Source organism: Armigeres subalbatus, chromosome 2 (genome assembly GCF_024139115.2).
Source record: "Armigeres subalbatus isolate Guangzhou_Male chromosome 2, GZ_Asu_2, whole genome shotgun sequence".
Taxonomy (NCBI): Eukaryota; Metazoa; Arthropoda; class Insecta; order Diptera; family Culicidae; genus Armigeres; species Armigeres subalbatus.
Window position 1 is genome coordinate 95,043,300 of NC_085140.1, and position 15,677 is coordinate 95,058,976.

Below are 15,677 nucleotides of genomic sequence, written 5' to 3' on the forward strand. Positions count from 1 at the left end.
AGTCCCCAAAACGTTCAAAACATGCGATCTATCCGCAAGTCCTGAACGATGTTTCCGTGCATCGTTGAACATCCCAGCGATCCATTGACCCGATAGGAATGCACTCATTTCTTTTACAAGCTAGTGCAGGCCTGTTTCGTCCTATAAAATGTCCTGGAGCTCAGAACACCCTCAGAGCGACCTACCCAATCAACCAAGTGCTGAATGATATATCCGAGCATCACCAAACATCCCAGCAGTTCCATCGAGCTAGTGAGATTTCAATGATTTCTTTTACAAGCCATCAATGAGTCGATGTTCTAAGATTCGATGTCGACTCATGGAAAGAAATAATGCCATTCTAAAATATTTTCTCGTTTACTCTGATGTTCCTTTCGATCAATTTGCTAACATCTCGATATCGGCGGTATAACATCTTGAAGGTTTACTGTATTGCAGACCCTTTTTGGTTCTTCAAAACGTCCTGGAGCTCAAATCATTTGACCTATCCAATGATCCAACTTATGAATGATGCTAGATATGATATCCTAGTAGGTCCGTTGAGCTTAGATGACTTCAATCCCCAACAAAAAAAAAGTCCGCAACCACATTCGAATAGACATTGCTCGACACAAACACCTCCTTAGCTATTGTGCATCTGGTAGATATCTCAATCTTAACTCAAGACCATTTTGGAGGACCTTGAACATCTTCTTCTTCTCCATTGGCATTACATCCTCCTCTGAGACATTGCCGCCTCGCCGGATAGGATATATGCCGAAAATAAGAACATTGCAAAAGCCTTGATTGACCTGGTAGATACTCTGAGCTGAACTCAAGAATGTGTTGGAGTACCTCGTATATCTTGTTTTCAAGAAAATTGGGTTTGCATGATGGGCCTGTGCCTGTTGGACCAGATTGAGTATATGCCGACGATAAGAACATTGCAAAAGCCTTGGTTGATCTGGTAGATAGCTTGAACGTTTTGGAGTACCTTGAACAACTCATTTTCAAGAAAATTTTATTTGCATGGTGCGCATATGCTTATAAAATCAGGTTGTTGAGGTTAAGGTTGAGGTTGAGAACGTTTTGGAGTACCTTGAACATCTCGTTTTCAAGAAAATTTGGTTTGCATGATGGACATGTGCCTATTGGACCGAATTGATAAAGATATAAAAAAAAAAACTTGGGTTGAACTTGAGAACGTTTTGGAGTACTTTCAACATCTGGTTTTCATAAAAATGGGTTAACATGATGCGCATGTGCCTATTGGACCAAATTGGGTATATGCCGACGATTAGAGCATTGCGAAAGCCTTGGTTGATCTGATAGATAAATTGAGTTGAACTTGAGAACGTTTTCGATAGCCTTGAGCATCTTGTACTCCTGAAAATTGATCACTGTCTTAATGACCAAGATGATTAAACTTGATTGAGTGTTTATAATTATCAAACAATGTAGTAGAGGATCTAAACATTTCATATTCATCTGGATGCTCCCAGAAGCGAAAGCTTCCCGAGGATTTCAGGTATCTGTCAAACTTAACCTCCGACATTTTTCCTGTGAAGCCGACATCCTGATGAACGTTTTTGCTGAAGAAAGTGGGGACCTAGCTCTCTTTTGTGATTTTTCACAGCCAATCTAAAACGCTGGGCATATATGACCCAACTCGTCATGAAAAGGTTATATCTCACCATTCCCTTCTAACAACTCAACATCTCGATTGTCACTACTATTTATCATCTCTCACCTCTTGCTTCAAGCACTTTTTGTTACTGCACTCAGTACACACTTCCAAATCTCAGTACTCCCTTCTCACTACTATGAGCTTACTTCGAACATCTCATTTCTAACTTCTCAATTCTCATTTTCTACTATTCACTTCGAATCCGTGTTGATTTAAAACCTAACGTTAAAAAACACGTTAACAAAGGAAAAAAGAAAAAAAATACAATAAAGAAAATATTCACGAACATTAATAAGTTCACTTAATAAGGAAACAAATTTTAACTATTCGGCCAATTCACCCTAAACCATATTTCTACATGCTATGAAAAGCGCTTGATCTTCTTCTTCTTCTTCTATATACATAAAAATGAATTTCTGTCTGTCTGAACCTTATAGACTCCGAAACTACTGAACCGATCGGCGTGAAAATTTGTATGCAGAGGTTTTTGGGGCCGAGGAAGGTTCTTAAGATGGTTCGAGACCCCTCCCTCCTTTGGAAAGGGGAGCTTCCATACAAACGAAACAGAAATTTCTACATAACTCGAGAACTATGCAGAGAATAAATTAATTTCAGTCGAAACGAAGTTCGTCGGGTCTGTTAGTTTTAAATAAAATCAATTTGACGTAGGATTACGTCTTTCCGGAACATACGGGGGTCATTCTGCAGTTTCAAATCTGAGACCGTCACGAAAAGTGGTCAGGAAGTATGGGCTAATAACTCAGCCGTCTTTCAACCGATTTTAAAGATTTTGGTGTTAATCGATCGACGAACTCTTTAAGATTTCGCTCAACTATCGAAAAAAATGCATTCAAGGTGCTAAACTATTGAAAAATAGAATTTTACTAGGCACTGAAAAATCGGTAAACTAACCTATCGCGTATGTGCATCGCAAGCACAGACATCAAAATCGTGCAACTTACGGGCTCGACTCCAATCCTCAGTTCATTTAAATTTTCTCGGAGAGCGGGCACAACGATGACGCCCGTAGCAGCAGTCTCAACAAAAAGTGGAACATCGAGAGGCCATCGCCAAAAACAGCAATCTTCGTACTATCGTTTAGTTACTGTTAGTGGCGCATTCTGGAAAGAAAATCGGTTCTTCTCAGGACCAAAATTTTATGAGAAGAAAGAATTGATTGCAAAAATGGCATCGATTACGGTCCCCGGATACCAGTGGCACCACTGAAAATGTTTTCTTAATAGTGGTTATTTAGCAAAAAAGTGAAATTTTTACGCTTCATTTTGCGTTAGTCTATGAACGGTTAGAAAGGCGCATTGTGGATCAGAATCGATTCTTGTCAAATTTACCATTGTACACAAGTTGAAATAGATAGCAGTAAAAGTGCGGGAAGTAAACAATGATGACGTCTCACATCATTGAGTTGCGTTAGCAGTAAAATGAGATTTTCCCAAGATTCTGATTTCGGTATACTTGCTGTTTATTATTGAAAAGGAGCGTCATTGGAAACAGAATCATCTTTTTACACGAGAGAAGGTTGAGTCGAGACAAAAATTTGCAAATTGGTGACGGGCAAAATTCTTTGTCAGTAGCAGACCATGCGCTCCTTGCAGGGAGACGTTGCAAAACAATGTATTAGAATGGATGACGTCTATCGTGTCCCAACGGCAAATCATAAATTGGCTGACAGTGGCATCAGTAGTGGAAATTAATTTCAAAATTTTGATTTCTGGCGTGCGTGGTATGGAAATTCCTCTCTCTTTTGTGGGACTGTGGCCCTGAAAAGGGCCGTTTTAAGTGAAGCTACTTCCTCGTTCATTCACTAGGAGTGACTTACTTGGTGACGACTTTGGAACCCTCGACACGCACGAAGATGTCGTTTACGAGGCTTTTTATAATGCTCGACGCCTTCGATGAGACGCCCTTGATGATGTTTCTCTGAGCCTTGCTGCCGCCGCTCGTAGCTGTTATCGTTGCTGCCACCGCCCGTAGCAACCATCATTGTTGTTGCCTTCTCCGCAGCCTTTCCACCGCCGGTGATGTCTGCTTGGCGCTGCGATGCAATTGTCCTGCCGATTTTCCGAGAAAACCAGACTTCGGCTGGTCAGAATACGTTTGCATGGAGTCCGAGGCCCCGCCCCTTTGGGAGCCGTATCATTCGCATCGGCTTGCTTGCTCCGCCTTTCTTTCGTTCGATGCCAGTGCTTTCGTACCTAACCAGGGACTCTTCTTCTTCTTCTTCTTCTTCTTTTACTTCTTCAAAGTGCAAATTATTATCGCTTGGCGTCGGCAGCAGCGCAAGCGCTCTTCGGAGGGGGATGCTGCGAAAATTGATTCGCATGGATGGTGTCTATCGCGTTTTAGCGGTGACTTATCGAGTGGCTGACATTGGGGTCAGTAGCAATGAAATGAAATTTTCTCTAGATTCTGCTTCGGTTTTGTCGCTGCTTGTGATTGGGAAGGTGCATTACTGAAAACAAATGGGTTCTTTTCAGAATCATAATTTCACACGAGAGAAGATTGAGCCGAGATAAATATTTTTCAAAGTACAAATCATAAGCTGTGTTGCTGCTTGTGATTGGATAGGCGTATTGTTGAAAACAAATTGGTTCTTATCATAACCGTCATATTACATGGGAGAAGATTGAGCTGAGACTGAGATAGTGTGTTTTGTATAAATATATCATATGTACATGCTACTTGAATTTTATACTATTATGCTATTGTTGTTTATAGTACGCTTGGTAGGGTGGCTCAAATTAGTATGGGAAAAACTTTTTTCAATTTTTTTGATGGGCCGCCCTCTTATTTGGTTCTATTTGATGTCCTGATGCTCTGGACAAAATTTCAGCCGAATCGGTCAATGTTTGGGCAGTGCTAAACTCGTTGGAAGTTTATATGGAAAAATGTATGCAGAAACATCCAAAAACAGTAAATTGCAGCTGGACTACCCAACTTACGATGAAGAACTATGATACTCATTCAGATCTTGGAGAATTTAATACAGAATGTTATGCAGAAAACCGCGAGAAGATTCGAGTTTGCCCGGCTAAGTTATTAGCATTTCTCTGCAGTGGGGTTTGAGCAAATTTCGTTTCTTTTACCTTTGAAAAGAAATAAATTCACCCCTACAACACTCCAGTAAAATGCTAATATCTTTGCGTAATAAACTCTAATCTTCTCGCGGTTTTCAGCATAACATTCTGTATTTAATTCTACAAGAACTGAATGAGTATCATGGTTCTAGATCTTAAATTGTGCCGTCCAACTGCAAATCACTGTTTTTGGATGTTTCTGCATACATTTTTCCATATAAACTTCCAACGAGTTTAGCACTGCCCAAACGTTAACCGATTTGGCTAAAATTTTGTCCAGAGCATCAGGGCATCAAATAGAACCGAATAAGAGGGCGGCCCATCAAAAAATTTGAAAAAGTGTTTTTTGAGCCACCTTAACGCTTGGCCATAATTTTTCATTATATTTTTGATGTTTTACATGTCTTATTGTACTTGGCACAGTCATTTCAAATGCGAATGTAACTGTCAATTATGTATATCGTCTGTCAATAATATTTCTTCGAGTAGAATTCAACTTAATCCGTGCTGATACGATCGTTAACTCTGATTATGAAGATTCCGACGCCGGTGAAAATGTTGTGATGCAGTCCGCAAGAGCAGATGTCGATGATGAGCGTGACGTGGTGACGTTGAAGAAAACGTGTCTTCAGTCGCTGATGATGGCGAACATATTTTCTTCGCTTTTAACACAAACCCACAAACCCAAATCCAATTTCGATCGGGCTGATCGGAAGTTCCAGAAACAATTCGCGGAAAACGATTTCGGTTGCGCATGTGATGTGTGTGCTACAATCTGGTTCAGAAATGGTTTGAAACCAATCTCCAACTCAAATGCTGTCGTGTTACTGGCGACAAATTATTTCGAAACGGTGGAACGATTTTCGGCGTGTGCTACTATTCGAAAAAGGCTGAACCCCGGATCAATTCCCTCATTGTCGCAATCAAATGGCTTTACATATTCCAAGTTTCCATCCAATTTGCCTCCGCTGGGCCCAATCATCACAAGACTGGTGTCTCCCATAATCAATTTCATGCAGTTTTGTCTTTTGCGGCATACTGCAGGTTTGTGGAAAAGTTATTTTACTTAAAAATTTATTACATCTCTTAAATATATGATTTTCCTAATCTATTTTCATTATCATTTCATCAGGTAGTTTGGCAATAATCGGCCAAATTATCAACATTCCAGTCGACGTGGCCCAGATGGTAGGCGAACTTCCCCGTCAACTGGATGACGACTATGCCATCAACGTGCGCATCCAGAAACACTTCATATTACACAAATCAAGTTACTTGTTCGGTCACGTGAAGAAAGGTACCGTTAAAGCATGGCTGAACTATTTCGTTACTACACCGCTCTACAGACGGAATGGAAATGTTTTCAATGAAAAAAACTTGACTGCGATCGGACAAACAGAGCAGACGAATAATTTAGGGTAGGGTAGAATTCCGTAGTAGTCGTCGACGAGATGAACGTGGTAGAAATTATGATTGGACAACAACATACACTCATGTGGAATGAAGACAAAGACAAGTGTCTGGAACTTGCACCGGCACAAAATCAGAAACCGCTTTCCATTATCTATGATGAGTTTGCTGAAGAGCTGTCTTTCCCCGATATTGTCGATGTAGCACCAACATAGAATTCGGAAGTCAGGACTTCCGAACCGAACTTTCTTCCGAAGTTTTATATGTCAAATTAATTGATGCGTTGTTTAACGCATCTTTAGGCGTTAGTATCAAGTTGCTTGTATCTGGAAAAAAATCCAACTTCGATATAAAAAGCGTTCTAACTTTGTTCCGGATAGACAATATTTATCTTGGACATCCGATATGCTTCAACCGTGAAGTCCATGTGACAGCGTTCATGATGGCTACTAGCGAGGTGCGGGATCGACGGGGCGTGAGACCGGAGCATATTTTGTATATGCCCATGAAAATCATGCGGCTGCGGGTATCGGAAGGATTAAACAATACCTTTAAATGCATGGGCACTGCCAACATAATAAGGGCGCAGTCCGCAATACTGCAATATCAACGCCAGGGAACATATTAAGAAATTCAAAATAAAATCTTTTACACTTCACGTTTTCCTACGTCAAAATTGGCGGTCGTGTCTCGGATACAACCTTCTACTTTTTTTCTCTATCTCGATACATGCGTAACTCAATGGCCCCTCCAATATCGAGTAAGGGAGAGTTCACTGTATTATGTGACATTAGGGAGGACAAACTAGCACTTTGGGCAGTTAGAATCAATAATTGTCATTTATTCATTTTTTGTTCGTTCCATTTTTATGCAAAATGTGTTTTAATACTCAAAAAGAGAGCCTTGGAGAAAAAAACATGTTTTAGGAATAATTCTGGAACGCAAATGCCAGTCAGACTAACCGAAAAAATAAAGCTTCACGATCTAACCTGGACCAGTGCGTGTGCACTGCACTGCACGGTGATCTAACAAGAAAACGCCGAGTCATGGCTTGCTGCTCACCGAATGCTACGATGAGCTGTTAATATATATATATATATTTATATAATCACATGCCTATTGTAACTTACTCAATCGCCACATCATCCTTCTTCTCTCATAAAAGGCAAAAAAATCTTCTAGCATGAGATGCAATTTATTTTCCAAAGTTATTTGCACTAGACGAAGGTGAACATTGAGCATGTTGCATTTAAGAAACCCTTTAATTCCCATGACAACTGGGCTCCAAAATAAAGTTGTCTTAACACCGTAGAAGCTAAACGAATTGGACGAGCCATCAACACGTCGAAGGCAAACTACATCATTGAAAGGCGCTCAATAGAGGACAATGTAAGCCACCAACCATGAGTTTGTAACGGTGGAAACGAAATCGAGATTATTGGAGAATTTGTGTACTTGGGCTCACTGGTGACAACCGATAACGATACCAGCAGAGAAATTCGGAGATGCATAACAGCAGAAAATCTTACGTACTTTGGACTCCGCAAAACGCTCCGATCGAATAGAGATCATTATACCGGTCGTCCTCAACGTCTCCCCCCTCGGAATTTTTGCCAAAAATAAAATGTTGAGGGGGCAACTTAATAAAATTCAGATGATTTTGAGCATTTTCAAAACATTTTTTCACAAATCCGAGGAGTTTTTTGTTTTTTTTTTTTAAATTAATATTTATTTTTTCTTATCCCCCCCCCCCCCTTGAGCTTCCGGAGACCAGTAGAACATAATTTAAATTAAATATTTGTATCGGCTTTATTTTTGTTCATTTATCTATAATTCCTGTTTGTGGAAAAAGTTTCATAAATATGTGACGTTATGGCTTAAACCCTCACGGTTTAAAAATTAATCAAAGCTTCTAGAAAATCCTTGATAGATCTTGGAAATCGAAAAAAAATTATAAAAAGATTATACCGGAGAAGATCTTTCGAATTCCGATTGATCCATTGTAAACAATTCCAGAAGAATATAATTATTGAATAATTTTGATTAGTAAAATTGATTATAGGTACTGTTTTGACTGAAATCCCGAACAAGACTCATATTGGCGTTTTACCGGTAAGGATTGATTCAATCGAACATAAAATCCTCAGGAAAAAAATAAGTTAAAATGGTTATTTATAAGCGAGTGTTCGCAATATTTGATTTGAATCAAAATGATAAAATTCGACATTTCCCCTATTTATCCTACCCACAACTCGGGACGTGGACACGCCTCTGCGAGAAGCAATACTCTCTGCCCGCTATGATCTCGCGATGGGGGCACTCTTTTAGACTACTTTGCTTCGAATACCGTCAATTATTATAACCATAATACACAATTAGAACAAAATCACGGGCAGCAGGGACTATGTCCAAGGGCTTGACGATCCCTCCCCAGGCCATCTGCGAGTTGTGGGGCTTGCCTAGGATGTGGTGGGGTTTGACAGTGGGCCCTTTTTTTTTTGTTAAATATCATGGCTGTGCATATACACAGCATATGTTTCGAAATGGACAAATTGATATGAAATTTGCGAAAAAGAATCCACGTGTCTTGGAGGGACTCGAACCCTCAACCTCCTACTCTCTAGATAGGCGTGATAACCCCTACACAACAAGACCACTTAAAGGTCACGTTTGCGGAAAAGCCATCAGAATCCGAGTACCAACCTCCACCGCGGTTAGCTCTCTTTTTTGCAAATTGAATATCTTTCGGATGCTTGATTTGTCCAATCTCCACATGTGATTTACTATTGTATACCCACAGCCAAGCGAGTGCACATTGTTTATTAAACGAGAGGATCGCACTCCATGCCCCCCAATAACTGTCTGGGCGGGACGGTATAGAATGCGAATTCAATCGCACTCTGCTGTGCCAAAGGATTGCTTGGCTAAAGCATTTGATGAGTTTGATTGCCTTAACGTAAGCGGTCGCGTGTACTCAGACGGGCCACGGTCAGTGGGCCCTGTTAAACCTCTATAAAAAGCTGCATGTATCCGCAAGTATGCCCCACCAAAGCGACTGGTGTCAGGTGGGACACAAAACAGACCTGACACGACGGCCCTCCGACGAGACAGGAGGTTTGCGCAGGCCCAAAAATCCGCCTGGAAAACCAATGATTACGAACAATATAAGAGATAATGCGACTCGATATAATCGGCAAAGACCTAGGCGACGAATAAAGGATCACGATTGAAAACTGCAAGTCGCTAGGTTTCGCAGGTTGCGACAGGATGATTTACGATGAATTACATCCCCGCAACTTCGACGTCGTGGCGCTGCAGGAGATTTGCTGGACAGGACAGAAAGTGTGAAAAAGCGGGCATCGAGCAGCTACCTTCTACCAAAGCTGTGGAACCACCAACGAGCTGGGAAACGGCTTCATAGTGCTGGGTAAGATGCGGCAACGTGTGATTGGGTGGCAGCCAATCAACGCAAGGATGTTCAAGCTGAGGATAAAAGGCCGTTTCTTCAACTATAGCATCATCAATGTACACTGCCCACGTGAAGAAATACCCGACGACGAGAAAGAAGCGTTCTACGCACAGCTGGAGCAGACATACGATGGATGCCCACTGCGGGACGTCAAAATCGTCATCGGCGACATGAACGCACAGGTAGGAAGGGAGGAAATGTATAAACCGGTCATTGGACCGGATAGTCTGCATACCGTATCGAATAACGGCCAGCGATGCATAAACTTTGCAGCCTCCCGCGGAATGATAGTCCGAAGCACCTTCTTTCCCCGCAAAAATAGCAACAAGGCCACATGGAGATCACCTAACCAAGAAACGGAAAACCAAATCGACCACGTTTTAATCGACGGTAAATTCTTCTCCGACATCACGAACGTCCCCACTTACCTTAGTACGAATATTGAATCCGACCACTACCTCGTTGCCTGCGCTCAAAATTCTCGACGGTGTACAAAACGTGTCAAAGTCGGACGCCACTAGCCCAAGGATTCGCGCAGCAGCTGGAAGTGAAACTCCTAACGGAAGAGCAGCTAGGCGCAGCGTCTCTTGAAGATGGCTGGAGAGATATTCGATTCGATCCGCCATTGGTAGCACCGCAACCGCTGCATTTGGCACGGTGCCCTCGGATCAGAGAAATGACCGAACGAGGGCGAACGAGACACGATATAAACGGACGCAGAACAGACAAAACTCGATTTTTCGGAGGAAAAGCGCCAGCAGGAAGATCGAAACCGTGAAGAGACGAAGCAATTGTATCGCGCTAATAACGCACAAAAGTTCTATGAGAAGTTGAACCGTTCACGTAAGGGCCACGTTCCACAGCCTGATATGTGTTAGGACATAAAAGGGAACCTTCTTACCCACGAGCGTGAGGTGATCCAAAGGTGGCGGCAGCACTACGAAGAACACCTGAATGGCGATGTGGCAGACAAAGATGGCCGGCTCCGGATCCAGCCAGAAAATCCAGGAGGCGATTGGCCGGCTGAAGAACAACAAAGCCCTGGGGTTGACCAACTACCAGGAGAGCTATTTAAACACGGTGGTGAGGCACTGGCTAGAGCGCTGCATTGGGTCATTACCAAGGTTTGGGAGGAGGAAGTTTTGCATGAGTGGATGGCAGGTGTCGTGTGTCCATCTACAAAAAGGGCGATAAGCTGGATTGTAGCAACTGCCGCGCAATCACATTGCTGAGCACCGCCTACAAGGTACTCTCTTAAATTTGATGCCGTCGACTAGCACCAATTGCAAGGGAATTCGTGGGGCAGTACCAGGCGGGTTTTATGGGCGAACGCTCCACCACGGACCAGGTGTTCGCCATTCGCCAAGTACTGCAGAAACGCCGCGAATACAACGTGCCCACACATCATCTATTTATCGACTTCAAAGCCGCTATGGCAGCTAATGCACGAAAACGGATTTCCGGATAAACTGATACGGTTGATCAAGGCGACGATGGATCGGGTGATGTGCGTAGTTCGAGTTTCAGGGGCATTCTCGAGTCCCTTCGAAACGCGCAGAGGGTTACGACAAGGTGATGGTCTTCCGTGTCTGCTATTCAACATCGCTTTGGAAGGGGTAATACGAAGGGCAGGGGTTAACACCGGTGGTACAATTTTCAATAAGTACCGTCCGTCCAGCTATTTGGCTTCGCCGACGACATTAATATTATGGCACGTAACTTTGAGAAGATGGAGGAAGCCTACATCAGACTGAAAAGGAAAGCTAAGCGGATCGGACTAGTCATCGACACGTCGAAGAGACGAAGTACATGATACGAACAGGTTCAAGAGAAGGCAATGTGAGCCACCAACCGCGAGTTTGCATCGGTGGTGACGAAATCGAGGTGGTTGAAGAATTTGTAAACTTGGGCTCACTGGTGACATTTTACACAGCTATAAAGAGCGCAGGTAATATAAAACACCGTTTTTATGAAAGATGTTAAAAAAAATTATGGATTAACACCACAAACGTAAAGTTATTTTTAATGATCTATCAAGTTAGTTATTCGATGTAATAAACTCTAAAGGACGAAAAACATTTATTTTTTTAAGCTCGATGCTTTCAACTTTTGATCCCCAACGACAATATTACAGCCAAGTACCCAAAATATTTGTTTAGGAGCACAAAGGTCACCCCCGCGACAATCTTCCTGTATAATTTATTACCTCTATTTGTCAGTCAGTGGGCATTCAACAGTTAATTTACCACCCAGCAAAAAATGTATTCCAGGTTATTATTATCCACACTTACCTTCGTTGGGTGTCGTTGCTTCCGACATGATGACTTTTTTTTTCGATCCTGTGTAATTTAATCTCTCGTAGTTGCACTACGGTTTCCACTATTTTTTTTTCACTGTTATCTCACAAATGCACTTTCCTCTTCTTTTTTTCAGGGGGGAATGTCGTCACTATTTAATCACCGTATATGATGCCTCCTCCAAATGACTGCTTGCCTGTCGCAATCGTCGTCGTTGTCGACGTCACCGTTATTTCGAGGATTAACTTTCCGCTCCTTTGTTGGTTTGGAACATTTGCGCTTTCACTTGGTTAACCACCTTCCCCGTTTCCGGATGGGGAAGGAAAACGAGAGGAAACTCAACTTTTTTTCAGCTTTTTTCCCACTCGTGTTTTATGATGTTTCCACGGTGAAAACTTTACGAGCTCTCTTTCGGTTCAGTTATTTTAGTAATGGAACAAGTTGGTCATTTTTTTTCTGGTTTCGGTTAATGTTACTCACGAAATTTTCTGTTTCATTTCTGTTTTCGATGCTACAAACTCACATAAGCACGCTACAGTTGGAGTTTTGGGGGAGGGTAAGCTTTTTATTTATTTCGCTTAATGGCTACGATTATTATTTGTTTTTCAGTTATAGGTGTATTAGCCCTAGATCTGGGTATCGTATTATATAGAATGCACTAATTTTAATGGCGAAGTGATGTGCTTTACAGGAAGGGGGTAAGGTGTTCCGAGTTTTTTTCTGCTTCTTTTTACAGGGATTGTCAGTGAAGGACCACTAGAGTAGAACAACTGCCGCTAGAGGCGCTGCTAATGCCTCTGCCATTATGCGGTAGATTCGAGTCGCCATCAAATGATTCGTTTGCATGCCATCAGTATTATTACGAATGATTATTATACACAATCGCACAAATCCACACGTGGAAAACAAACTACAAAGTAACTTTTGTTTCGAGTATTATTGTACACATACAGATGAACTTTATCCTTTAGCTTGATTTGAAATAACTTTTTCTCTACTTTGGCTTATGTCGTAAATGCAACACTTTTTGTTCTAGCGCTAGTTATATGTTGGTTAACAATTCAAGATAAACTTCTATATGTTGGAGTAAACTGCTTCATTAAGGTTATTAGATATATATTGCTGAACATCTACTAGCTAACACGAGTTGCTACTGGAATGCTTATCAACACTTGCAATTTTTCTGTACACTAAACATACGTCGGATAGATTTCTTCAAAGGTGAAAGAACTGGTGCCCAAGATTCTATTTACAGTGAACTGTACACTCGATGGCCAAACACACATCAACACCGATTGGAGATTATTATAACGAACTATTTCTGCCAACACCTGAGCCTCTCCAGGCTCCAGCATAAATCTTCAAGCTCAAAGCTATTTATAATCCTATTTACAATGGAGACTCCAACACTGATATAGTGCAGCAACAAACTTCGACGAGAATCTATGCTCCCCGACAGGCTCTTTTTCCAGAAAGGCAGGTCGATCTAGGTCATGTTGTTATACTGCCACTATCCTTCGAATCAACGTGGAATCGACGATACCGTCGAGTTACACCGATTCGATTGCTATATAATGCATAATTAATCATCGTTGTCACGCTTTTGACACACTTCCACCGTCGCTGTTCAACACCCTCGCTGGGGCTCTCTGGGTGATGCAGCACGTCGCCGTTCAGAGTTTTCCCATTTTATTCAAAGCCGAGGATAACAAAAACACCGCACCATCGCCGTGGCGTCCTCTCGGGCCGAGCCGCTTATGCTTCGTTCCACTAGCCGCATTGTTATTTCACAACACACGATATAGAAGCACTGATTTATTGGCCAGTTCCACCTGCAAAGAATTAGAGAAAAACAACGTTAGTATCAGTTCGGTGCAATTTATTGCCCATCAGGCATTCACAAACAATGGATTGATTTCAGAATAGCCATTCAGAGCCAACTCTCTTCCAAACATCTGATGATTAACAAGATTTATGGGGAACATGAGGATGTTCTCCAACAATAATGGGCAACGATTGACTAGTGAGTATTCTTACAAATTATATAATCATTGACTATGATATGTAGAACATGGTATAAGTAATTGAGAATATTGAAATGAAAATGGGGAAAAAAATATTGATTCACCTTTCGGTGTTGATGTCTTCGTCGTGTGCTGAAGAGCATAGAATAATAGTTTAAAAAAAAAGACTAATTGCTGAATCGGTCTCATAGTCTCATAAAAATAAAAATCGATAAAACTGATGTTTTCTATATGCAATTAGTATTTTAGTAATAAAATAATGGAGTACATGATAGAAAGAGGGTGAAGAAAGGACAATGTAAGCCACCCACCACGAGTTTGTATTGGTGGTGACGAAATGGTGGTGGTTGAAGAATTCGTGCACCGCCGATAACCATACCAGCAGAGAAATTCAAAGACGCATCATGGCAGAAAATCGTACGTACTTTGGACTCCGCAAAACGCTCCGATCCGTGGCCCTTGGCCCAAACAAATGTTATGTACCAAAACCAACATTTTTTGTACATTTTGAGGCCCCCACAAACTGTCGGCCCCGGGGCCCCCTTCCGGCTTAATCCGGCCCTGGGCCATAACCACAAAGCACGTAGTCCGATAAATTTTCAACAGAAAATCGTAATGTCCAAAACCGAAGAAACTATCACGAACCCAACTGCAACGGTATCAACAGCGTGAGTCCCTCCAAGACACGTGGATGCTTTTTCGAAAATTTCATATCAATTTGTCCATTTCGAAACATGTGCTGTGCATATGCACAGCCAAGATATTTAACAAAAAAATGGTTTTCGTACGACCGAGTTGCCGAATAATATGCAATTAATTTGGAAAAACTTGTTTCTTACATCTAATTAGAATTCCGTATTTTGCTTTCCTATCACATCCCAACAAAGTTTTTTAGCTGAAATAGCTTCTTTTTGGCCAAATAAGAACTTTAACAGCATTCAATGTTTGTTGGAATTGGCCACTCGTTATTATTATCAAAAACCCAAAATAATCCACCTAGCGGTGATGGTGCCTTTCTCATGTATTATAAAACAAGAAAACACATAAGAGTAACTAGAAAATCACATAAGGGATGTCAAAAATGGACTTTAGGGAGATAGATTCAGCTATTTCCATCAATTCACATTCAATTTCGTTCATTTGAAAGCATTGCAAAAGCTTTTGAAAACAATTTTTTTTTTCGATTTTGAAATTTTGTTTTCTAAGGGGGGACCTTTGGGAAAAATGGAGAAAAAATTAATGTTTTTCTAATAATTCCGGAATGCAATGGCCGATTGGGCCAATTTTCAATAGCAAAAAAATAGGAAGGATTCCGCGTCGAATGCAACAAAATTGCAAGCAAATCGGATGAGGCTAAGTACAAAAAAGTGCGTCTCACATTTTTGTGTACACACACACATACATACATACATACACACATACAGACATCACCTCAATTCGTCGAGCTGAGTCGATTGGTATATAACACTATGGGTCTCCGAGCCTTCTATCAAAAGTTCGGTTTTGGAGTGATCCTATAGCCTTTACGTATACTTAGTATACGCGAAAGGCAAAACTGATCATACTAGCCAGGACTCACATAGATTTTCAGTACATCGAGTAAGGCAAAGTACACTCATACACTTACACCTCATTGAGGTATTTTCAGCAATTCAGATGGCTATTGCAAACACATCATGCTTGTCGAATAATTTAACTTAGAAAGGTATTGATTTG

General features: G+C 41.4%; 1 protein-coding gene across 1 annotated transcript in view; it reads right to left on the reverse strand.

The window, feature by feature from the left end:
- The window catches only part of LOC134210095 (sodium channel protein 60E), a 640,801-nt gene extending 628,426 nt beyond the window's left edge, over positions 1-12,375 (reverse strand). Inside the window, exon 1 of the mRNA XM_062686113.1 lies at positions 11,932-12,375. Within this exon, the coding sequence (XP_062542097.1) occupies positions 11,932-11,959 (28 nt within the window). The 5' untranslated portion in view covers positions 11,960-12,375. The remainder of the gene's footprint in view (positions 1-11,931) is intronic.
- Positions 12,376-15,677: the final 3,302 nt, after the last annotated feature.